At 39.6% G+C, this 27,184-nt stretch overlaps 1 protein-coding gene across 19 annotated transcripts in view; it reads left to right on the forward strand.

The window, feature by feature from the left end:
* Positions 1-27,184, forward strand: part of LOC109475178 (cAMP-specific 3',5'-cyclic phosphodiesterase 4C-like) — a 222,234-nt gene that overhangs the window by 157,051 nt on the left and 37,999 nt on the right. For 8 of the 19 annotated variants that reach the window (XM_019775724.1, XM_019775716.1, XM_019775714.1 and 5 more), the window contains one exon: positions 22,637-22,732. The exons of 8 other annotated variants lie outside the window; for them this stretch is intronic. In XM_019775724.1, coding sequence (XP_019631283.1) covers positions 22,637-22,732 — 96 coding nt within the window. Of the gene's footprint in view, positions 1-13,344; positions 13,802-22,636; positions 22,733-24,380; positions 24,613-26,247; positions 26,328-27,184 lie in introns of those variants that run through there. 3 more of the 19 variants (XM_019775735.1, XM_019775732.1, XM_019775734.1) reach the window with 3 other exon arrangements.

Genomic DNA, 27,184 nt, shown 5'->3' on the forward strand with positions numbered 1-27,184 from the left:
GTTTATCATTTCTTTTGTAAGGACTGTTTACTTCATATAAGCTGCACAGGCTGTCAGAATCCTAGCCCGGATGCCAGAATCTGAGTGAATTCTCTTAGGCTGCATGTAACATGCGTGTCCATAATATCACCAGGGTCCATAATATTGCCACCTTGAGAAAAAGTGTGCTTTAAGATATTTTTTAACTGCAACATACTTTTGGTATGCACTCCTGCACACCTCAAATGTACATACCTAGGGTATGTTGCAGTAAAAATATCTTTAACCACTTTTTTCTCAAGGTGGCGATATTATATGGACTATGTTGATATTATGGACACAGATGTTACATGTACATATACTATATAGCTGGTAGGTGGGCAGTATAGCAGCCCAACCTACATTTTGTAACTAGATTGGCACCCAGGCTACTGTATTAGTAAAGCTCCTTGAATAAAGTAAACAAGCAGACAAGTCCTGTTTACTTCGTATTTAGTTCCACAGGTTGCCAGAATCCTAGCCCGGATGCCAGAATCCTAGAGAATTTTCTTAGGCTGTAGTTGGTAGGTGGGCAGTATAGCAGCCCTAGCTACATTTTGTAACTAGATTGGCACCCAGGCTACTGTATGGTAAAGCTCCTTGAATAAAGTAAACAAACAGACAAGTCCTGTAAACAAAGATTAACCCTCCTGGAGTATTACTGTAAACTGACCTTACAAGTCCAGTAGTGTCCCGTGGGAGGTCCCAACTCACTGTGAATCTGAAAATGATTGGTCATGGGGGAGGAGCTAATGATTTAATGAAGACATAGTAAGATTAGTGTTAATTGAGATTGATTGACTTCCTTATACAAGTGAGTTGATACTGTAAATCACTTTATGTTTCTATTGGCAGAATTTCGAATTCACAATCTGAGAAAAATGGACATGTTTGCGGATCTATAAGTTTGAGGTGGTGGCAGTTGCAGAAAAAAGGAAGCAAATTATTTGTTAGCAGTAATGAAAAGTTAAGATAAAACTGTGAACATGAATTACATGTACTGCGAAAAATCTTGAATTACAGTAGTCAGTCTCCACTGAACACATAATTCTTTATAACCAGTTATAAAGGCAAGTTACACACACGTACCCTATTGTGAGAATTTATGGTTTTAACATTTAGAAGAAAAGGTCATAGGAAAAGATATACTGTAGTTGTAACACCAGACACAGTCAGAAGTCTTTTCAGTGCTGCACAGGAGAATTCTTAGTCAACCATAAATTATAAAGGGTTCAAAATACCCCTCTCGTACTGCACAAGCCATGGTATCTGTGTGAGATATATAGGTTGCCTGGCGCGAAAAGTACAGCTTCTGAAATAAACTGTGTCCCGCTTAGCACGTCAGCAGAACGTACTGCGCCTGCGCAGAACCCCGTATTTTCGCGTTTTTCGTTGGGTTTTTGGTCAACGTTGCATCAGAATTTTGCCTGTTGCAGAGGATATTCTTTCCAACACAACATTTGGAAACTACTGTCGAAATGCTAAACTTATATGAGCGAATACAACCTTATATGAGACATTCTGCCGAAATGCTATGTACAATACATTACGAGTTTCGCGCAGGTGCAGTACGTTCTGCCGACGTGCTGTCCCGCTTCAGCCTGCATGTGAGTAATACCTTTACACATGGCCTGTCTTATGGCTTGCCTTCTAAAACAACAGCCAGCATTGAGGGCAACCTGAAATACATTATATTGATGGGAAACCTAGCTTTTGGCTTACATTGTAGGCTGCCTAGTGGGCAACCCGAGGAAAAAGTATTTTGAACCCTCCATATACATTTTGTAGGAGTCTGAAGATGTCCTTTTATACTGGCCAATTAAAATATGAAGCAAATAATTACAGATCAAACACAGAAAGTAAAATAGCAGGCCCGACAAGGTGTGAAAGCATTCACTAAATTCTGTCTCATAACACTTGAACCTGTATACCAAATATGTAATATATGTAGAATTGCGCTAACATTACTTATAACAATTGAAACTGTGTACCAAATAGCGTTGTGCTATTTATGGTTACATGTGCGGAGGAGGTTTAACCTCCTTGCATGTGCCCTACGAGTTCTCCAAGGGCTTTATTTGAATTCCTTGCTCCTCTACCCAGATCATCCATCTTTCCTAATCTCTGCCCTTCCCTAGGTGGCTGTTCCTCCTCTGTTGCCATGACTACTAAATCCAGTCATGCTGTTTTTGTCAGTGGTACTGTTAGTGAGGGCGTCTTATCACCTCCAAGGAGGTTACCATCTCCAAAGGAGATGAAATTCTTAATATCATTGATTTACTATGTGGGATTACATACATCTACAGGGAGAAGTCATACTATTCAGTTTTGTTTGCTGAATGCTGTAATTTACTCATATGGGAGTAGATGTGTAAGGAAGTTCAAGGATGATATTTAAAGATAGAAATAGAGTGGAGCTGTAAAAGTTCCAACAAGGTGGTTACTTTCATTCCTAAGTTTTTGTGGTACTTTTGTATACCGCGATTATCATTACTGTTAACAAATAATTTGCTGAATTTTGTGATAATCTAAGTTGAATTTTTGATGGGTTGGACACTGCATTGCAGGTAATGATTGAGCATGACTTTTTGATTGATGGGTTGGATCTAGTGTAGTAGAAGGATTTGTAGTGGGAGATGAGGTACTTACTTGGCTTATATGTTCCCTGTAGATCTAGAGTCCTATAGGTCTACAGTAAGATGTAAAGTAACAGTACCCATGACAAGCAGGTCTCTAGCCAGCACCCATTTTTCCATCAATTGCAGGAACTTTGTGATGGAAAGATTTCTACAGTCAACCTTGATGAACAAAAAATCTGTAAAAATATAAAAACATCCAAAGGATCACCAATAACCACCCCATGATTTGTCTCTGAAAATGTAGGAAATTGCATTTTTAAAGGCTTGAAAATCCAAAATTATCCCACGGACTCTCTAGATTGCAAGGACTACATGTATCCCCAGGTCTGATCATGAACCTTCGCTGACAGAAAAAAAAAACGGGCAACTAAAAACTGTCACAGAAACTGAACCAATTTGAATTTTGCCTTGCAAAATGTGTGGAATAACATTTCAAAGGGTATAAAAGATGGGAATACATGGTATGCCCTCCTACAAAACATGTAGATTACTGGTGCCTTCAGAACTCAGCACATAGCTTTGCTATTTGCTTTGCCAACAGACAAACTCAGAGCTGGATACAGCCCTGAGTGGCACTAAAATTAACTGGCATACAGATTAAAAATGCACTGTAATTGTTCTTGTTGAATATAACCCAGCCCCTGTACCATGTTGATAACAGTATGTCAGTGATAAGATTGACATGCCATATTACTTAGAGGACACTGTAATGTGTATGAAGGTTATCACAGCTTCCCAGGTAGATGATGATTATCCTTTACCCTCAGGTTCTGCTAAAAGGATGTTTAGCAGGGCAGGTTTAATGTGTGACATTATGTGTTAGGATACACCATTTTGATTAGTTGGTCCTTATATTTAAAAGAAAAAGAATGTTGAACTGAAGTCAAGAAGAGTCCAAGGGTATAGTCTGGACCAGCGATGTAGCCAGCACCCGTTTTTTCTTCAATTGCAGGAACTTTGTGATGATGTGTGATGGAAAAGTTTTAAAACCAATCTTCAACCTTAATGGACAAATTGGTAAAATCTTGGGTAAGAATACTAAGACATCCAAAGGACCACCAACAACCACTCTCAACCCACGATTTGCCTCTCTAAATAAAAAAAAATTCATTTTTAAAGGCTGGAAAATACAAATTTGTCCCTGACCCCTTATACATTTGTAGATTGTCAGCACTCTCTCCCTAGGTCTTGTCATGAACTGGGCTGATGAAAAAACATTTTGAGCTGATTAGATCCCTGGAGTATATCTGAACCTTGATATACACCGTAGTAAATACAAGTCCTGTTGGAGTGATCAAGTTTTTTTCTCTCCCAGTCCTCAAGTTCTACGATGTGTTTTTGAAAACCACTCAGTACGATCTATAGCATCTATTCTTCCTGCCAGTACTTTACAGACGGACCTCCACTGATTTATTACCACCATCTTAGAGCTATCTGACATCAGCAGTTAATCAGGGTGCATCAATTAGATTTTGTGGCAAGAGTTACCGAAATTCATGGGAAAATCGATGAGTTTGATTTTTCAATCAAATACGAGTTTGATTTCCGATGTCGGAAGTTGAAGATGTAGAAGAGTGTGGTGACCTTACTGGCAGTATCTTGCCCAAAGTATTACAGCTTCTTTTTGTGCAGCGCTCGTATCGACATCTCCCATCCCAGTGCAAGTCACAATGCATATACATTTGTACACGTACATGTGTATGCAGCCTGCATATGTGAACCACTAACTTAGAGAGAAAATAGCTTCCACCAGACCTACTCTCCAAGCAGAGGTTTGAGATTTGGTGTATTTTGGCGTGTTTTCAGGCTTTTTTTGTAGGTTGTACTGGTATCTTTTATGGGCTGGCACATTACCAAACACGTCAAATATAAGCCAAAGTCCAAACCTCTGCTTGGAGAGCACACCAGGCCTTCCTATGGGGGTACGGATCATAGAATCGGCAAAAAAGCGAAATAATTAGCCAGAAGAAAGAGTTAGCCCCCAGAAGGGTTAATTCCCCCTCGAACAGCATGGGCAAATGAACACTGCGAAGGCTAATGGCTAAACTCCTCTGGCAAATTATTCCCCGAGACCCGATTTGGCTAAATTTGACTGATTTCGAACAGCCATTGTTAGCCTGACGGAGACTAGAGCAAAGATCGTTCTCCAGCTTGATGCTTTTCCATCAAGAGAATAACAATGTCCTTGCAACAAAAAGAAATTTGGATATTGAAAAACCCCTTTGAATCCATCACAATTTTCATGTCAAAGAGGCATCAAAATCTATACATATCCATCCACCATGCACTGATGGTTGCATGATTTTGCAGAAATATGATATGATTTTATGTACCATTTTCTACATGACACGGATCTCTACCTTCCAGCATAAATCGATACAGCTTAGCCCCTCTCAGTGTCAGAACAGATTAAAGACCGGTTTCATCATCATGTGATGGATGTACAATGTAAAACATTACGTCTACTGCAGTACCTAAGAATTCCACAAGGTGACACTATTGTAAACTGAACGTTAGAACTGAAAGGTGTTTCACATACGGTGCATGCATGTACATGTAGTTAGGAAGATCTTATACCTAAATCTTCTACCTAACAAATTTGGAATCATATTAGTCAGTGCATCCTAAACTTTCTAAAGAAATGATTCTTATCAGATAAAATCCTCTGTATTTTATAGATCCAAAGACATTATTTGATAGAACGTGGACAAGATTTGTTGGCTTTGAGCCTTTGCTTATGGTATACATCTCAATACATGTATGTTTGCCTAACTGTACAGTAGGTATTGATGCTGACTGATGAAAGTGTACAATGTGTCCTTCACACTTCCTATTTTTTATTGTCTTCCTTGTGTTTCCATTAAGATTTGGTCCCAGATTGAATCTCAGTGCAGATAATTTTGCTAAGATCAACTTAGCTTCAATCTTTGATATGACCAAGGAGGGACAGAGCAGTTTGGGTATATGAAATGCTACATAACAAAGAGGGTATGAAAAATGGTGAAGTGTTATCTTGGAAGTTAGAAAACAGAACAGGCACTACCGATGCTGACTACCATTCACTTTCAATTTAATTTAATGTCAGTTCACAACCGCAGGGTACGCAGGGAGTTAAAGTACTACTACTGTAGCTCCGGGCTGTTATATCTGAGGGAAGAGACCCCTGTCTGATTTCCTCTGTACTGCAGCACCTGAAGCACACCACCATCATGATGCCGATTCATTGCGAAAGGTCAAAGGAAGCAAATATTTGCCTATATAAAGAGATTGCAAACAGAAGGATTGCCTGGGACCACAACATCAGGATACTATGTATATTATGTTGTTTGCTCGGCCTTCTCCATGTTATTTTTCTTGCCTGGTCTTCCCCATGTTATTTTACAGGCTTGAAGGTTGTATTTTTCATGGTCGCTGAGCCTAATGCATTTTGTAGATACAAAATTGCCCACAATAGGACAAATGTACAGTCAGATGCATTAATTGACTTCTTATCATCAGGCAGATTTGAAATAAGGAAATCTGTGTGATTTAAGCAAACTATATCCTTCTTACATCAAGTCAATATTTTTTGTTGTTGTTGTTGCCTACAATCACGTAGAATGCATTGACTTTTATTCCCGGAGACTGGTATCTTTTGTAATCAAACATTTACGAACAAAATCAGGAATATCCTGTAACATGCATATCCATCTCACAAAGACTCCAACTAGATTTACATTTTTGCATTTAAGCATTGCCAGGATCCCCCCATGTATACCCTTCTCCTAACATCAAGTCAACATTTTGTTGTTGTTGATGTTGCCAACAGTCATGTAATGCATTGGCTTTCAAACATTTAGGAACAACATCAGGAATACCCTGTAACATATCCATCTCACATAGATTCCAACTAGATTTAGCATTAAAAGCATTGCCAGGATCCCCCCATGTATGTGGACCCTTCTTCTAACATCAAGTCAACATTTTGTTGTTGTTGTTGCCAACAGTCATGTAATGCATTGGCTTTCAAACATTTAGGAACAAAATCAGGAATATTCTGTAACTTATCCATCTCACACAGATTCCAACTAGATTTATCATTAAGCATTGTCAGGATCCCCCCATGTAGACCCTCCTCCTAACATCAAGCACAGACTTTCATACTGGAGACTGGTATCTTTTTAATCAAACATAGAATTTAAGAACAAAATCGGGAATATCCTGTCATCTCACATACATGTAGATTCCAACTAGATTTACCATTAAGCATTGCCAGGATCCCCCCATGTGACCCTCCTGGCTAGGTATGCAGCTTGCGGGGAGGAATGTTGATTTGATCCCGGTTGTCTTATCGTGCTCGTAGCACATGCGTGTCCTGCGTCATCGCGAGCGGCGTGTGTCAGGTGTGATTATGTGCTGTATGCATCAAAGTCTCCTCTGTTTCCTCCCCACAGAGACGGAGGGTGCTTTAAATGCGTTATCCCCTCTAACAGGCAATCACTGCGGCAGGACTAGTTCAGTATCATGGTTTTCAACAATAACAACAACAGTTACTACAACAGGATTTTGGGTGGTGGGTTCTTCTTACTATCTGAGGGATCAGCGAGTGCAAGCTTCCTACCTCACATACCTGTTTCAGATAATATTTTATTGGAAGAACAAGCAAGATTGAGTACATGGTATCTGTTATGAAATTGCCTCCAAAATAATTGTATCAGGACAGAATCTGTCCACCTTTTTAAAATAAATTTGGGACATTTTCTAGATCTGTGTTCTGGGATTTAAGATAAAGAAATGGAAATTATACATGTAGGTATGATTTAACTCTTATCATTAACTGAAAAGACAGACAAATATTCAAAGGTTGAGAGAACCTGGTCACATAATTTAGTTTATAGTATACAATGTACATACAGAATATGGAAATCAATGCATTGGTATGACTTAAACCAAACTGATGAGAGGGTAGAAAAATTTATAAATCTTTAGAGAGTGCTCGTTTGTTGATATAAAATTTTGGTGGGAGCAATAGACATACATGTATTCATGACAGATCTAGACATGTTACTGAGTTGAATTTGCCCAAACGTTGGTTGTCTTCAGCAACAGCTGGATGAAAGAGAGGATTGCTGATGACAATCATGTTTCACTCCAGATAAAACTGCAACCAATGAGGGCTGTGGGAGCTGGTGTTGCTAGAGGCAAGAAACAATCTCATAACTATAACTACATAGGTGCGGTCTTATTAGTGATACACATCTTTCAGGTGTTATACAATGTACTCAGACTGAAGTGAGTTATACAACGCACTCAGACCAAAGTGAAGAAAGACTTTCCAGGTAGTGCTGATGAGCTGATTATATGTATTTTTTTTTAGACAAAATACAGAAGAGAAAATGGACCCAAAATATTCCATGAATTTAAATCCAGGAAATACATGTAGTACTTGATTTAGATTTATTTCGTACTGTTTTGTCTTATTATTTTCATAATATAGATATCTTGATAAATAACAAATGAAGGTAAATGTCTGAGAAATATTTTATTGTTCTGATTTGAATGATTTCCTCCTAAATTTTTTCACACTAATGACTCAATCAGCGTACATATGACATTTTAGAAACATTGGAGATTTTGAAACCTCCCTTTTCTCAAGTCAAATAGGCTTTGTCCATAAATTCCCGCAGTGGCCCATGTGGACTGTCTAAGGTTTATACCTTTACTGGTAACCAGAATAACAAGCGCCTAAAATATTTTACACACGAAAATAAAATCTAAACATTATCTGTGGGCCTTAGATCATTAAGTTTTACAGAAATGGGAATTTATTTCCCCAGTCCTTGGAGTCAATATAATTTTATTACGTGGACCAGAAAGTCATAGTTCGAAGGGGGATTGAATTTCAAGCAGTAAAGATGACACATGGAGCACTTATGGTACAGGTAGATGATAAAACGTCTTAGTGTCTTCACTTTATGGGACGGCCATTACGAAAGATTCATTAGTATTCTGCTCAAGTCAAAATAACTCATGGGAATGCCTTGGAAATTCTATGTATCTGTTTTTGTTCTCTGAAGAAATAAGTTACATGTACATGTACAAAATGTAGGTGCTATGGTTTGTTGAGCTGTAGTTTCAGTAGGTAGGTAGTTTCAGTATAAACACATAACATAGGTGGCTGAACCTTAATGTTATGGCTTTAAAAAAATGATAGAGAGGAGCTTCGCATTGGCAGTCACAGCTTCAAATTTCTTCCAACAGTTACTTACCTTACCTAACATGCTATGGTTTATTGGGCTGTAGCTTTGAAGCAAACAGATCAGATAGGTGGCTGAATCTTGTGTTATGGTAGACACTTAAAATCCAATAAAGTAACTACCATGCCTAATAACCTGAACAAACAAAGATAAGAGTGCCCTAATTGTGACCCTTCAGTTTGTTGGATGCGTGAATCAAGTTAATGGAAAGTGTTATATTAAGCTAAAGGTGATGAATTGTAAACCCTAAAAGAATTCTATCACCTCAGGCAAAATAAACAACAAACTTTGAACTTCATTTCACCTTAAAAACTGACATAACTCAATCCGATTGATCGGTCAAAGGTCAACAAACATCCGCTCATTTACTCAGTAGATTTGGAGGGTAGGTCAACATACACAGTTTGTTATGCAGGAGAAACAAACACAAACAAAACCGATCCTTGACAAAACAAGCCTCTCCAAGAGCCACAGGACCATAGAACTGGAAACAAACTGATCCCCAAATAACAACACTACATACTCAGGTACTGTAAATCGCTTTATATTCGTGGTAGCAAAATTTCGAGGGCAGAGAAAAAGGGACATGTTTGCAGAAGTATTCGCAGTGGTGGCAAGTGCAGAAGAAAGAAAGTCGGCGAATTAGTTGTTCATGGTAATGATAAATTTGCAGTAAAGAATTGTTACATATGATATCAATGTTTTTTTATATAAATGTATACTCATTGTGACTTTTCCTCATACATACATTTGTATATTCAACCTGCTAAAGCTTGAAATTCATTTATAAAAATCTTTTAGATATATTTCTAATAACAAAAATCCAGGTCGCTATAATGATTATTCTCAGTCATTTTGAACTTGAAGGATATAAGTGGAAAAAGCCAGTTTGACACCCCGGTGAGCTAGAAAAATGCCAGCGTAATTTATTTTTGCCATAAAAAATTTGAGCCGTTTTTTATCATTGTCGAGCTGGGCCATTGCATCGCTGAGTGATGTCCCATCGCTGTTTGCACAGTCTTTTGCTATTTACAGTTGGCAGTGAAGCATGATGTCTCCTTAGAGGGGACAGACAGCTTAGCCAGATGCTTGTTTGTTTCTAGTGCTGTATGCCTCCCTTAACTGTATCTCTGTGGCATAATATATCATATAATCTATTCTTCCAGGACCAAATGTGCTGTCCCCAGCAGGTACATGTTCTCAGTAGGGACTGTGTCTGTCCTTGTTAGTGGGTCCCTCAGGAGAAGCAGGGAGCCTGTTTTGGTTTGCCCAGGGGCAGTTTGTAATCACTTTAGGAGAAGTGCGTAAGAGAGGGAGCCCTCAGGGTCTCCACACACTGGCATCAAATAACAGGCTGCATGGGGGCCAAGACAGCACCATAATTTGTTTCACATCACAGATCTTTGTAGCTAGAAAATGGGGGTTAATTTGACTTGTTGGTTCTTGGGTTTTTGAAAAACATGCTTAGGCCACACGAATTTGATTCGGTGGTCCTCGGAAAAGGGACTTCCTTCAATTGTTGGAGCCAAAATATCAGCATTTTGGAGCTGATTTAGAGACTGAATTTTTTTCTTAAATCAGAAAAAATGAAACGGGCAAATCCATGAACCAAAAAATTAGATTGGTGTGGCCTTAAGACAAACATAACTTAACTGGTAATGAAAAAAATAAAATCCAAAGGACCTGTCCTAATGCTTTGGTTCTCTTATTTTTATGGAGTGAATACAGTACAGTCATATTCAAGTTTTCTTCCCTGTTCTACAATTTGAATGTGTGATGTCTGCTTGCTATGCACATCTTCAACTTGATATGTTCAAGAACCAAGGAAATACATTGGTGTGGCTTTAAGCAGTCAGATACAGTAATGTCTTTTATTCATTAGGATTTTCAAGGTTCTTTTTGATAAGACATACTGGATATCCGATTTGATAGTAAGCAGATTGCCAGGCTTGGTACTTTAACTGGGTCAGTTGCATCAGATGGTTTGTGAAGATTTGGCATGGTGTGTGGCTGTATCAGGTTGAAGGACAGGTTCCTTTTATCGCATTACATGGTCTGTTTACTGGGGTCAAAGTGGTAAAATAGCGCCTTTGAAGGATTTTCTTCCAGACTGGGCTGGTGTCGTGTGCGGTGCAGCCATGCAGTGACTCTACCTAACACCCAGGAGTCTTCGGATGTTTTCTCTTATTGGATTTTGGGTCAGATGAACATGAGTGATTATGCATGTTATGGATCGAAGTTCCTGTCATCGAGCAGAAACAATAGTCACTTTGAAGAATGAAAGGCAATAGTAAAAGTTTTCCAAATAGTTTTCCAGAGAAGTTAGCTGGCCATTGAGTTACTACAGTACCCATTGGCAATTCGCTACAGGTAACTCCTCCGGCAAATCATTTTATACCCAGTTTGGCAAATTTCAACTATTTTTCAGCAAACCAAGGAGATACTGTAGTTCACTCTATGTTCGCACTGACAAAAGTTTGGGAAAAATGGAGCTGTTCCTAGAACTATATTATGTTCATAGTGGTGAAGTATTTGTTAATGGTGATGATAAGTTCATGGTGCAAGTGTAACGGAAAAAACTGTGAACATAAAGTATCGTGAAACTGTATCATGTATATGAGCATTAAGGTTGGATTTTCTAAAACTTCTTTGAAGTGAAGTATAGGAGCTATAGAACTCTACTGCATTCCAAAGCTCAGGCAGACACTTTAAAAGGAATCATACGGCAGTTAGGCTCGCCGTTTACAGCGTTTAAAGAACCATCTAACTGCGTTGAGAAGGCATTGCCCCAGCACATCCCTGATTTATGCTTGTGTAGGGTATTGGCGGGAGACGCTATGAATGATGTCCGTACTCAGTGGCTGCCTGCTAGAACTGTCTCTCAGACACTGTGGTCTGAGTCCTTTATTCATAACTAATAAGATACAGATGTGGTCAGTCTGGTCACTCTGGGTGACAGTTATGACGACTTCCTGTCACAGGGGACATGGGGGGTTGTCTCCTAACAACACATTGCTACACTCGCCCCCTCTCACAAGTCGTTCGTCCCCGAACGAAAAAATGCTGTACAAGGTCAATGTAGGGTATTGGCGGGAGACGCTATGAATGATGTCCGTACTCAGTGGCTGCCTGCTAGAACTGTCTCTCAGACACTGTGGTCTGAGTCCTTTATTCATAACTAATAAGATACAGATGTGGTCAGTCTGGTCACTCTGGGTGACAGTTATGACGACTTCCTGTCACAGGGGACATGGGGGGTTGTCTCCTAACAACACATTGCTACACTTGCTCCTAAAGCGTGCGGATTGATTTGTGCAGGTCATGATGAAAGCCTTGGAATATTCAGCATCACGCATAAATCTATCACGTCCCCTCTCTGTGTGTCCTCATACAGGATGTCAATTATTATACCATGGCTGGAATTGATAAAGGTAGCGCACAGAGGAGGCTCGCAGCTGTGGCCATTTGCTGGCATTTATGCAAATAATAGGAGCTGAAGTTGGAGAGGGCTGGCGATTATGATGATATATAGCTGCACTTTACCCGGCTGTAAGGGAAATGCTTCCACTAGCTGATGCTGATTGAACGGGATGATATTACGGCAGTAGTTTCGGTCGGAAATGATATTATAGCGAGCTGCCATTTGCTCTGTCGTTTGAATTTGTGATTAAGGCTGGAAAGATAAGGCAAATTGTGATTGATGGTTGCAGCACAGAGGTAAATGGATCAGACAAATGATGTGAAAGTATGCATACAGGAAGTTACCGATTACTCATCTTTCAGGTGCAAAATGAAATATGATATACTGACTGTAGGAATTTCCTGTATTTCCCTTATAAATCCTAGTCTTTAGAATACATTGTCTCTGTTGTAACCATATATTTATTAAACACCAAATGTGCAAATTGAAAATAGTAGGATTAATCACTCATGTTTTTAAGGCAAAATTAAATATTGTTGTGACTGTAACAAGATACATTTTTTGTAGTCCTAATATTGAAGAACAGGTCCCTGTATCTGTTGGTAGCAATTATTTTCTTAAGAATGTGTGCTGATTTAAAGATACAGTGTAACACTAGTTAATCAGTAATGTTTAAGGGTAGCCATGCATACAACAGAATGTCCAGAGGGGCAGCCAAAATTCCCAGGGGGAAAAATCACAGTAACATTTCAAGGGAAGCCTTGCAGAATGTCCAGACGGGAAGCCAAAATTCCCAGTGGAAAAAATCACAGTGGAGCCCTGGTAATGTCAAGGTGACTGAAAACAGACACTACTCAGCTAATAGACTAAGTGCCTTATTAGTATGCAGCATAGCATGTGCCATTACACTCAATTTTGTAATCATTTACTGCATTACAAAAGCCCTTCTGCTTATATTATCATCTGCCATCTTCTAGTTTGCCCCGAGGATTTTTTATTACCAACCTTACAACAAAACATCGCCACACCTTGGAATATCCTGCTTCTTCACCCACCACATCCTCTGACATGCGAGGGTTGATTTAATTGAATGGTATGAATGAGCTCATGAATATTAATGAGGGGGATCTCTGGAGCGGATTAGAGTCCACAGGCAGGGCCAGCAGCACCACTGCACAACTGGGGCAGTCTGCCAAATGTAAATGTAAACGACACAAAGCTGCGCGCTAGCTACCGGCACAATCGGACGGGGCCATTTACACACAGTATGTGCCAATAAGTGTCGGATCATCTGGACACAACACAACGTTCCCTGCCAGGATTTAAACCGCGCTCGAGCCTACAGACGGATTACTTTGTTGCGCTCACAGGACGATGGGGAAAGGATTATCCTGAGGATAAGATGATGCTCCTGTCCGTGTGGATTAAACCATGGTTCCTATCCAAGGCTCACATGGATGCGTTCGCAGAAGACACTCCTGGATATGGTATGTAGGCACCCCTGCCATGGCCATGTGTGTGTGTACACAGGCCCAAATAGAACTGTATCCGATTCTTCCTCCATCAGACTTGTGTGAAAAAGCGGGCTCAGTGTGTTTTCTTCCCACTCTAAACATGGGTGCGCTTGAAAAATCTCCCAGGAAAATATTTCCCCAGGAGATTACCACGGCATTACACCACATGAGGTAATCAGGTAGGAGACAAAGGAGGAAAGTTGAGTGGGATTGATTTTGCCTGGGGTGTTGCGCTCGACTGGCTGGTTTATTTTTAGTAGATATGGACCCTTTAGCCCCCGTGCATGGGACTTTTGTTTGCCTCAGAATGCAGGGGTAACACTGGCGTAGCTGCATAAGAAAGCTCTTTCTTTCCACCAACGTCAGCAGCCCTTTCTTCTGTTTGTACTGCGGTGGCTAATGTGCCGTGGTCTTATGTGTATCTTGCAACTGTTTGAAGTATGTGTCTGGGATTCTCCGCATTCTTTCTCAGCTAGATGTTGTATACAGTCAGGAGGCATACGTAGACAGAGATACGTGGGGCAAGTCCCACATGTCCTCTCCAAAACGTCATCTCACGTCCCCCTTCGTTTGTCGATACTTGCAAAGGCCGCGTGACAGTTGCATTATTTATCATGTTGATGTATGGAGTACTCGATTGGTGTGCACGTTTTTTATGGGTTGTTTACCCCAAATTACATCATCATTATTAGATACCCGATACACTGTGTGTTCTAGTTGTTGGAGAAGCAATGGTTTTGGACTTTAAAGTTATCTTTAGTGTGAAGAAATTGCATAAAAATAAAGTTGGAGGATGGTGGAATCTTCCAACAGTATTTTGCATTATTCATAGAGGTCAGAATAAGATGTGAAGACCTGATTATGTTTTTAGACTGCTCCAAGGCATGGTCTTACCTTAATCTATGGGTAGATCATCCAGCTTCCGCCCCTCTATACCTTTGAAAAGGTCATTTAAACCTCCAAGAAAGAAAGAAAGTTATAGCAAAATCCGGTAGAGAAAGTCAAAAGTCAAAATATAAACACTTAAGTTGTATAATAATACTGAACACTAATATTGTAATGGCAGCGTAAGGTTATTAAAACATGATAAATGGTGACTAACCTTGAAATACCTTTTATTTATAGAAAAGATATTCTTTCACTATACAATAACATGGATTTTTCACCTGGACTACAATAATTTTATGACCTTGCTCATTGATTGAAATTTGAATTTTTAATGATACCTCGGTAGTCAAAATCTTACGGGTTTTCTCTCCTTTGCCAATTTGGACCTGCAGTGGAGAAAGTCTATGTGATACACATGCCACAAGTGACAACGTGACTGGGGACTTGTGTGCATAAGTGTCTATGAATCTACATACTTTTGAATATCAGTTGTGGCATGATGTCGCATGTATGTGATGAGAGACTACAATGAGAGAATACCTGTATGTGACCAGAATATCTACGTATGAGACATTGTAGCAAAATGGATTACCTTTCCCTCTTTAGTTAATTGAAGGCGCACGAATGTGTAGGGCTTTATTAATGATGCCTTTTTGCCTGCATGGTGCAGGTAACATTTATAATCACCTGCAGTAAACAAATTTTACCTGCATTATACATACCTACATTTTCTTTGCCATTTTCGTCCACCTAAAATAATCCTTGATCAGTTTTTTGTAGTCTTATGTCACAGGCTGGTTTTACAACTGGTCGTGTAGGGCATTGGTGCAGGTAGACAACATACCTGAATAGCTGGTGAATACTTCTAGCTGTACCTACACATGCAGGTGGTATTTCTGGTCATGACACATATACCCACCTGATCATGAGTCAACCACATGGATCAGTGCAGATTAGGTGCAGAAAGACATCAGAAATACACACATGTACAATGTACCTGTACAGCCCCAATTTTACCTGTACTATACAAACCAGCCTATACAGGTGGCGTTTTAAGCCCTCAGGTATTGCAATCATGTAAATTCGTCCCGATCCACTTTGCTGTTTTCTCGCCAAACCACTAAGCCTCTTTCATGGTTCAATCTGACTTGATGACGAAAATTAGGTCATTGTAGTGTCATGATGGAAGGTCTCATTGATTGGACCGATCGAATCATGCATCTCATTACTCCCTTTATTGGGTTCTTCAGCAATGGAAGTGATGCAGGACCTACATGTATGTACTTAGCATATGAATTCTCCATTGAGGGTACATAGTAAAAGCTGACCCTTCTATGCGTAAGGTGATTTTTGATAAAATTTTCAGAACATGGAAGATATGCATACTGATACTAAAAATAACAAATTTTACAGAATACGTGTAGACAAAATATACTAAATTTTAACAAGGAACCTATCTATAGGATGATTGATTAAAATATGATGTACAACTATTAGATAATACAAATCTTCCTAAATTGCCAGTCTGTATTTCTATGATATTCTATAAATAAAAAATGTACATGATTATCTTAGATCACTTTGTGCGTGTTCAGGTCAAGAAAAATTTAATTTTCATATAGGAATGTGGGTGATAACTGTAGCTTGAATATCATGAAAACCTTTAAAATAGAAACGTATTTGTTTGAGGTGGACATTTTGTGCAGTGTGCAAGTGCTTTTAGTTTGAATGGAATGATATCTATTAGTAATTTACAATTATATTAGCAACGAAGATACAAGGCATGCATTCCATGCATACAGAGCTTGTTATAATACTGCCCAAGATGACTTGTCCAAGGGCTCTGAAAAAAAGGTATTTGGACAGGTGGCCGTCTTGAAGAGATACAAGTCACAACATGGCCGAGGCATGATGATTCTCAAGAAATGTTTTAATCATTAATGTGAAATATCACACAGTATTACATGGATGGAAATTGTGTGATTTAAGACAGCATGTTTGAGGTTTATGATACATGTACAGTACATGACATGAATGTTAATTGTCTGGAAAAATTAAGCTCACATTCAGGGACTGTTCTGACAATTTTTTCGTGGCAGATGGCAGAGTGCAGACTGTAACTTGATGTCAGGTACAAAGCTGGTTATTTCATACATTATACAACAGATACGCCCGTAGGTCACAGTGTTAAGTTTGCCTTGCCCAGGATTGAGCCATGTGATGGTATCAGTTGCCTAATTAATGATCTTTCTAGAGGTTGATAATGCTATCAATGTGTGGGGTGTTTTTGTTATGGTTGCAAAGTTACACTCAGGCTAGAATAACGCATGCAGGGTTAGGATAACGTGCTACTGGGGGGTTACGGCCAAGATCAATGAGGGATGTGTGTGAAAGTTCATGGATGTTCACAGGTTTTGTAATGAGGAAAGCTGCAAGGAAGGTCAGGGATGGTCGGAAAAATGGCAAACAATAGATCTAACTTGAATTATGGCAAAGATTTAGAAAGAAATACTGGGCAAGGTACGAAAACAGTAACTGTTGTGAAATGGCAAATACAAATATATTTGGGCTAGCCCTCTGCAGTAGTTGCTTGCACAACAGTGTGGCCCAAGGGCTTCAGAAATAAAGATGGGCATGACCCCTATGCTATGCCTGGAGTGGACCAGGACCTAATATATTCAGTAAACACTAGAACTTGAGGTTATCTGACCACAGTTCACAATGAATAATGTGTAACAATGTATAAAATCAGTACTTGTCAGTTGCATTACAGTTGTGACAGTTAAGCTGCTTTACTGATATGTTACTGAAATATGACTGTCAGTAACTTATCAATTGCTGACAGTAACATATCAGTACTGTAGGTTTGCTAACCTGAATGGAATTGCTGCGTTCAATACAGAAAGGGTCGTAATGTTATGCAATACAGCTTTTGGGGGCTTTGATTAGAAACCTCCAATTTGGTTGGAGCTACCACGATTGGTCGAAATGAGGTTTCCGAGCTGACACCTCTTTCTGGCAGGTCAGAGCTTGTTGGAAAACGCAGTGTTATGGTTTGTAAAGTGGGTGTGCCAGGCCGTAAGTACGCCATTCTGTGTGCCATTGTGTGGGGACAATTGACTCGTGTAATGACTGATATCATGTGAAAGGGCCAGGAGCGTCAGCCTCTTTAGAACATCCCGGTGTAATGTTACCTGGCTCTTAAACACACTTAAACCTCCTGTTGACCCACACTGGGGCTTAGAAGGAACTTTGAACACATCTTGTTTTTGTGTACAAACCCTATCCCCATTACAATGTACTGTTTCTTTTAAGTAATTTAACACTGATGTTTTGGAACAGCACCTTTTAATATTTCTTGTGCCTGACCCTGCAGATCTAGACTGCCTATTCTTATTCTGGTAAACATGTTGACAATGGCATGTATAACTAGATTGAAGTAAAGCTTACTTTTATGCCTGTCAACTTTGGTGGTCTTCAACTCAGACACTGGTTAAAAGCCATGAAAAATTGAATAATGTCTTTAACACTTACTATGCCATAACAGACACAAGAAAAAGAGCTAAGTAAGGGCATTTGGTTTCGAGGAAGAAAAGTAGATGGATATTTTAACATCCATTCTGCCCTTTTACAAGATACTGGGCTCGAAATACAGGGTGCATGTGCACCTTAGTGCACCCAAAATTGGAGCTGTGCACCCAGTTTTTTGTAGGTATTTTTGTACATATCAACTGTATAATAGTATGCAGGATATTGTTGGCGTCTAAGTGTCAGAAAATAATAAAATCTTTGAAGGACTTGTTTAAGATTTTGAAGTTAGCTCCCATTTCAGATTCAACCTCAGAAGAGGAGCAGTAAGATCTGTAATTAGGTTTTGTTTTATATGGTGCACCCAAAATATTTTTTGTGCACCCAACAAGATGCCCCAAAAATGAATTTTGAGCCCTGAGATAACTTCGTTTTAAGAACTTCCATCTGGTTAGTCTCTATGCTCAACTCGCTAATTCTCTTGAGATGAGATGAACTGGTTTATTAAAATGTTAAATACATAACGCATGTACAGCATCATAGCCCTGTGGCGTACTGTTATACATGCTAAAAACCACCTCTGAACACTACAGTATGACTCCATATTTACATTTTGAGGTCGCTGACAGTCATTCTCACGAAGCATTCTGGATCATGACTTTACAATATGTCATCCATGGCCAGGAAGTTGCTTTCAAGCTTGGTGAAAAGTTAGGTGGGATAAGGTCAGTGCCAGTATCATTAACAACTGTTGAAAACCTTTTCCTGCCTTATTCTGTGCCCCAGCAGGAAGCTGCTTTACATGTACGTCACGGCACTGAGCCCCGGTCTGTGACAGCGTCTTTGCTTGCATAAAGGCTGTGTTTATCTCAGTATGTGCTGATCTTCCAGGACTGCCAGATAATTAGGACTGAAACATCAAGACGGGAAATGTGGTCTTTACGCCGTCCACAGAGTATAATGCCCCAAAGGTTGGCTTTGAGCAATTCCCAAGTAGAAATAATGACGCTGTCCAGGCAGGGCTTTATGTCTCAAACTTCTTCTGTGGAAAAATTTATGGATTCATCAGATAGCTATTGGGAAGGGAGTTGAGCGTAATGTATGGCGGTGAATCACGCGTAGCTGTTGGATCCCCACTGAATTTACATAGATTTGGAAGATAGGACGACAACATGTACACGTATATAAACTAAGGAGCATTCCAACAGTCGAAGATGTAGTCAATCACTGGACCTTGTAAGAGCTATATTGGGTCTGTTCCAAAGACAAAAAAGAGATAATTTTTGCAGTACTTTTGTATGTTCACGTTTTTTTTTGGGTCATTTCTGTACCGCAAACTTATCATTACAATTAAAAGATGATTTGCCTACTTTCTTTTTTCTCCACCTATAATCGCCACTGTAAACATATAGTTCCGTAAACACCTCCATTTTTCTCATCAGATCGTGAACTTTTGCTACTGTACTATGTGAACATAAAGTGAATTACAGTAACTTCCTCGTCCTCATCAGTACTATGATGGCATCTGATTATTTCTGAATACATCTTCCAAAATTGTCCTTTATAGTTTGAGTGTGGTAAATAAGCATATTCCTGCTTGGGCTGCAGCAGATAAGTTCTAATTGCTGTCGGGACTGGGAGTATTTTGGTGGAGAAGTGAGTTTAATGATGGCAGCACAGCTTGGGGGAGAACACTGCATCAGAGCCTGACTGTGCACGGAAATTAGAAGCAGGGGAATTCGGAGGCAGTTACACCCCCATACTGCGTAGGAAATGTATTCTACCTACACCCGGTAGTCTCCAAGCAGAGGTTGTGGGGGAATGATCGTTAGCTTTTTATATATGGCCGTGTTTTTTTTTTTTTCGCTACCCCCACCAATGCAGAAGTCTCATATTATACCTCAAATGTAAGCGCAAGTCAGCATACTGTACTCTCCAAGCAGAGGTTTGGACTTCGGCTTATTTTTGACGTGTTTTAGTCATTTTTATCTAGCGTAAAAAGAAAAAAATCCAAAAAAGAAAGCCTGATAAAATGTCTGAAACACGTAAAAAATAAGTCCAAGCGTAAGAGTAACAATAGAGGACTGGTTACTGTTTGAAGATAAATGTACATTGTAGGCCATGGTATAGACATGGTATAGATAGACAAAGGTAAGAATTTACAAAATGCAGTCACAGTTTAGAAGCTAGCCAGTAAGAAAATGTGACAGTTATATATCTGCTGTCCTTGTTTACATGTGTTTGTTCTTATCTACCCCAAACATCTGCTTGGAGATTAAGTCTTGCCATCATTAGCACTTTTCACTCACTGTTCTGTCAGCACCCAGCTGTGATGGGTCAGATAACAGGACTTCTGACCCAGAGGTTAGGGGTTCAAACCCCGCTGGTGCATGACTATTTAATCCCTGTGCAGAATGCATTTACCACAGTCCATCCTTCTGGAAGTGATGAGTCCCAGGATGATCTGAAGGTTTAAACTGGGATAAGATTCGTCCTCACTCAACTCTGGTGATCCTTGTCAGCAACTGATAGTTAGTAATGACAGTAGAGCATCTTCTGTAGCCACCTGTAGTTTGTGAACAGGAAAGGTCCTGTGCATACTGTAACTTCATATGTCTCTTGGGTATTTCATGACAGGAAGGAAAGGCAGAGGTTTTCCCTGTGTTGACATGGTTAAAAACCAGTGTTCTAGCCAGCGTCTGTCTTTCCACCATTTGATGGAATTTTGCCGATCGTGACAAACGAAAATGTTGTCCAATGCATCATCTTTAACAGGCAAAAATAGGTGTGTAAAGATGGATAGAGATGTCATTTAACTAAGCTTTAATAGTCTGCTAGCAAAATTTGCCCCTCAAAATGCAGGAAACAGCATTGTAAGCATTTCAGAGGGTAAGTTTTGAACCCTCTAGGATTGTTGCGCCTATTTGACATGATACAATGTGAAACAAAATTGAGATGATAAAACAAATTCAGACTGGTTATTTTATAAAACAGTATCGGTTTAAACTGTTCCATAGTACAGCAGTAATGCATATTCACAGTGCACAATTGTTTTTCTATGAAAACAGTAATTTTGTCATCATTGTAAGAAAAGGAAATCCCTGCAGACGGTTCAAGATTTGCAGTAGCTAGCTAGTTTTGCCATCTTCTCCTATTAAAGCTGAGGCTAGGAATGACAGGGAGCCACAGTTGGTGGCAACAGGTGATGACACACAGCTGACCTCACAGTGACCCAGCCTTTCATCCCCCCATGTCTGGTGTAAAAAGGCCCCATCATTAGCACATGTGATGGCTGATAAGAGGCTAATGGCAGCCTGTGGTGACAGCACCATGTGGTCTCATGTTTTGACAGCTTGGTAATCTGTATCAACAAACACTGGCAGCAACTGGGTTATTAAAACAGGCTTAATTGAAACAATACCTCCTGCCAAACCTCTGGTTACTCCATTACTGCCTAATGCCTGGCTACCATGTTTATCTTCAAGCAGATACAGAATCCATACAAATCATTCAATGAATGAAGATCTTTGTTGTAAATTTTGGCCCACTGGGCCAAATAATTCTGAGGTCTTGTATAATGCATATAGATATATAACTATATAAATGTCTAGTATAAAAAATACAAAAAAATGTACTTCCGACTTCATCTTGCTTCTTGGTACATGTACTTACATGTATATAAATGTAGGTGGCTGTATGACAGTTTCTTTCAGGATTGAAACCCTAGTTTTTGCATATCTAGCCAATGTTATATGAGGAAATCAGTGATACTGATTTTAGTTCTAAAAGAAAGTTGACTCAGTTGTAAAGAAGAGTACAGAAACTGACACATGAAGTATAAACCATATATTACTGTACATGTGTGGTACACAAAACATTCTTCCATTGTCTATGTTTCTGTCTCATTACAAAGCACACAATTAATAGATGTCATTTACCATAATATTGATACCCTTGTGAAATAACAACATATAGATAATAATACAAGCATGGTGGCACTTTCTTGACTTCAAATAAACCTGTCTTCTTGTTAATAACATTTACTATTTCTGACTATAACATCACAATCAAGGATATACATGTATAGCAACATCTTATGGAGATATGAAGCTACATGTGTATGTATGAAGCTTAGAGTTTGATGATCCTAATGTAGATGTATGTGCATATTTATGTATTGGGTTTGGGATAGTGTATTGAATTTGATTAGATACACTGTTATGTATCATACCAATGGGGAAAAAGACATTTCATTGTATCACTATCTTACTATCTACAAGTCTGACTATTGTTGCCTTATCTCTTGTGTTTTATTATTTTTTTTCTGCCTGTAACGTTATATGACTTTCCTCCCTAACCCATTCCATTCTTTCTCTCTATCCTTCTTGCAAGAGGGCCCACATTGAAACTGGGCTCTGGGCCCCAGAGGGTGGTGATCCGAAAGCTGTACCAAGTGGGCCCCAGCATTTCTGTTGATTCGACGTCAGGGTGAGACCAGCATGCCCCATCGGGCTTAATTATACCTGCACTCCCCCTAACCCCCGTGTGAGACCATCCGGTGTGAGGGACTCATTAACCAGGAGACCAACGAGGCATCGTTCCAATTAATACCTACCGCACACAGACGCACAGACAGGGAATGACATCACCATTCGATACATTAATTAATCTCATCACCTTATGGGCCATGGAAATTTAATACCCTCTTTTAAGATACTCTATTGTCATAGCCCCTATGAAAATATGCTATGCCTATTGGTAGAAGTTACGGTATGGGCGTGACATATGAAACAGGCAAACTAAGGACTGCTATTTGTAATATGTCAGATATATGTTCTATATTCTGGCTATGATTGTATTGGATCTTTGTCTAATTTCTTGTCATTCAATTAGTTTGCAAAAAATGAAAGCTAGTAGTACATGTTTGCCTGTATGGTCTTATGTGCTTTCGTGGGTACTAGAGAACATATTTTTTTCTTAGCCTTGCCCACCTTTTATTTGTAAAATTAGATGTAAAACTAGTCTCCTGTGTTGGATTGAGGAAGCGAATACTATATGCTTCAATGGTTGTCTTACATTAATGAGTTTTTAATTGCGCATTCATTCATCTGTAGAGGGTCTAGGGAGATTCCCTACTGTTTTGAAGCATGTCACCACAAAAAAATTGGAAAAAAATGCCATTAACATTTTCTAGTTTTTCATTTAATCCTCATATTCAAATGAAAAATTTGTCATCCTGATAATGTAATTAACAAAATGTAGGTGCTAAATAATCTAACAAATAGAGAAATACTTGACAAGAGTACAATGTATGCTGCATGTACACTTTTTTTTTTTCATCATTGCAATAGTGTGCCTTCATTTTGTTTCGAGATTTTTCTTGTCAAACGTGTAATTGGGAATGGTTAGACTCCCCTGGATCTAGAGGATACAGTACACTTAGGTTATCTGTGCTTTGAAGAAATATTTTGTGTATTCTTGTACTTGTACAGCTACGTAGCACCAATAAGTCAAGCAGTACTGGAGTGCCACCTTTTGGCAAGTAGCAGTACTGCATTGTGTATGTACATGTGTGCGGGCATTGACTTGTCCACTCAGTGCACACAAAAGCTCTAAATTGGTTTATAATTATAACTATAACAATTATATGAATGGGTTAGGTGTGACAGGTCACTTGGTATAATACAGTCAGTTGAAAGGATGCTTTTGCAGGCTCAGATCATGACTTCAAAGTCTGAGCTTGAGTTACTTGTAAAATTTGTCCAGGATACGCTTTCATTGTACACATGCCTAAGTTTATGTTGTAACAAGAGTACGGATTATATCACTACTGTCAATAATTCAAGAACGTCATCCTCACCGTAAGCAAAACCCTGTCAGGATTATTGTACACGGTTCTACACATTCTAATGTATTTCACTGACTCTGTTTTTCTGAAGACAAAAGATATGAGGTCTGCGTAAACAAAGTGGCACTTTTTTAGCCCGTGGTCGGTGTGACAAGTACCCTGGCGGATGTGTGAAAGGCAAAGGGCTGACCTGGGATACTTTTCCCCATTGTTATGCAGAAAAGATTGGTAAGGTGATACGGTGGGTGCATATTGACGGACGTTATTCTAGTATCGGCTTGATCTCGATGGCTGTATTTACATCTGAGCCGGGATGGACGGACTCTGTGTGTGTTGGCGATGCCGCCTTGTCGGACCTCACAACTTGATGTCAACAAGTCGTACAGTCTCTGTGCTCATCCTCGGTGCATGTAAGGACCTGTAGGCCTCTGTGCTGTTGTCACGGGATGTACAGGAATATTGAGGAACCTGGACTGAAGCACTGCTCGAGTGCGCCGCTGTTCCAAGTCACTCTGTCCAGGTCAGTCCACACAAACCCACAACAACAGGCTTTCCAGTCAGGGAACAGAATGTGCGACACTGCACATATTTTGATTTCACAAGGTCACCTTGCATTGCCTATAAGATAGTTACATTTTGACTAGTATAAAGGATGTTCAAAAGGTAGTTAACATTGAAGGCAAGTCCAGGCAGTTGTTAGCTGCAGTCTTCTTAAAGGCTACCAGTTACATTCATGGGTTCTCGGATTTAAAGCAATATTCCTGGACCGAAGTTTCGATCTGAAGCGACGAGGAATGTAGTCATCAGATGCAAGTTGTTCTCACCGCCCATTGTTCTCTTATCAAACTCTTGCTAGATTTCTAAGAACCAATGAAATAGGTTGGCCTGGCCTTAGTAACATCTCCGTCATGAGGACTATAGAAATGATGCAGTTGCAAGCTATATTGTCCTTACATGCATGCTCTCCACCTAACAAGCCGAAGATCTACGTAATAGACCCTACTAATGAGGCAACCAGAGCAATAGAAGTTGTTTGAAGTGTTATCTTCCATGATTCTCACTCCTCTAATGGTCTCAGGTAGTGGGATTAATAGATGTGGTGATTAGTAACTGTACATGTACACAGGTACATGTGCATAAATATTCTGTGCCTATGTCATGTGAACCCTTTTTCTACGTTGTGTTTAACCATTATGCTAAATCTGTATTACTGAATTTACTCTGAGCTTGAATGAGAGGAAAGAGGGAAGATCTGTGGCACACTAGTACATGTAGTGGATTCTGAGGGCTGGTTGAAGACACTACTACATGTATAACTTATATATATTAGGTTTTGATGTGTCATTCGTAGCTTTGGGACAATGACATCTGTTTGCTCATTCTGTTTTACTGGCCACAGGACTGTCATCCTATAGCTACATTGTAGATACAGAGTTATTATAATAACCAGCGTCCTTTAAGTAAGACTGCATTTTAGGCTGACTTGCTAGGGGGCTGGTGTACCTGATAGAAAATTCAAGGTCTTGCTTATATAATCCTGTTTATGTTTACTTAAAGGTATTGAAGCTATACCTATATAAGCATGAGTCAAAGTTCTGGTACCAGCAAACAGTTTGCACTGCATACATACATCATGTTTGCAGAAGGACTTTTGTACCAGATAGGAAATTTGATCATTACTTTGCAACTTGACTGATGACTCCGGTGGTTAGCGTTCATATAAAGAGGCTATTTGGACCTCTTGGTTAATAATTGAACTGCCAGCTCAAATATATATCACTTTAGCGGTCGGACAAAAAAAGATTGGCAAGTGTAGGCTAAAGAGAAAGAAAGTTGACACAGTACTTGTGCCGCCACATTAACATAACGTCAACCCTAGTTTGTTGCCATAGCACTGACTGTCTCCGTCTGGTATTCATCACTGCCAAGTTGTGTGTGTTTGCCAGATGTAGTTAATCGGAGTGGACCGGCCGGCCTCCAGTCTTGGATATTAGGACTGATCTAATGGCCAACCCTGAGGCGAGTTGTTAATATCTATTATTGATCAGCCGAGGACGAAGCGTATTCGACTGGTGTGGCGGACAGATGGGTTTCATCGATTCCGGCTGCCACCGAGTAGCTCCGGGGGTCGGTTACGCTGTACGGCGGTGTTGTGGTGTCGGCAGTCATTATGTCGCTCAGACATTGCAGCTTCAGTACTCCGTCGTTCTCCCGGTTTTCTCGCTCGCGGAACAGGTTGGTTGGAGATGTTTTTCTCGCTTCTTCCTGCTGTGACCTTTACCATGAATTTTACAGCCTTATGAACCTCCCCGAGGCCGTTGTGTACTTTGTACAAAGGGCAGTGTCTCCTGGACCAATTTGGCTTACAGGAATCAAACAATATCAAGGTTATCATTCTGGCAACGCAGGCATGGTGTAGTGGGCAGCACGTCATGTATTTTATACTGTCAAGGGTGTGGTGAAGTGTGGGTAATGTATTATATTAGACGTACATGGGTACGTTATACCGGCCGCATGAATGATTATCACATGTATCAAATATTGTTATGCAATAGGGAAACACGTCGTCTTTTCTGTGATTCTTGAATCTAGATAAAGCAATGTGTTGAGATTTCTGTTGTTTAATATTAGTAGACTTATTGGGTTCTTTTTAAAATAAAAAGGATGGATTATCTATGTTGATCAAGCAAGTAAGCTTTTTATTCATGTTTTCTTTGGCCTGTGATCTTTAAAGATGTCAAAGAATTTAAACTTTTGTCTTTAGGGTCAAGCGTAGGTCTCATGTATATATATATATCTGCCATTACATAATGAAGCTAAAGCACATTGCCATTAAATTTTAAATGAAGCATTTTTGCATTGGCATATCATGAATTGGTTTGGCTCATTCTGGGTTACTAAGGACATTTCAGAATGGCCAAAATTCTGGGAGATAAATATACTAATGATACAGTTTTCTGTGTGTTTTGCTCTATCCATTGTACAAATATATATAGAGATACAAATGTAGGTACCTGCAATTGACCCAAAATAGAGGCAGGGCAGTTATTGATTTTAGAAAAAAAAAATTTTCACAACAATTTTTGGGGTGC

Source organism: Branchiostoma belcheri, unplaced genomic scaffold (genome assembly GCF_001625305.1).
Source record: "Branchiostoma belcheri isolate BF01 breed outbred unplaced genomic scaffold, Haploidv18h27 scaffold33, whole genome shotgun sequence".
Lineage (NCBI taxonomy): Eukaryota > Metazoa > Chordata > Leptocardii > Amphioxiformes > Branchiostomatidae > Branchiostoma > Branchiostoma belcheri.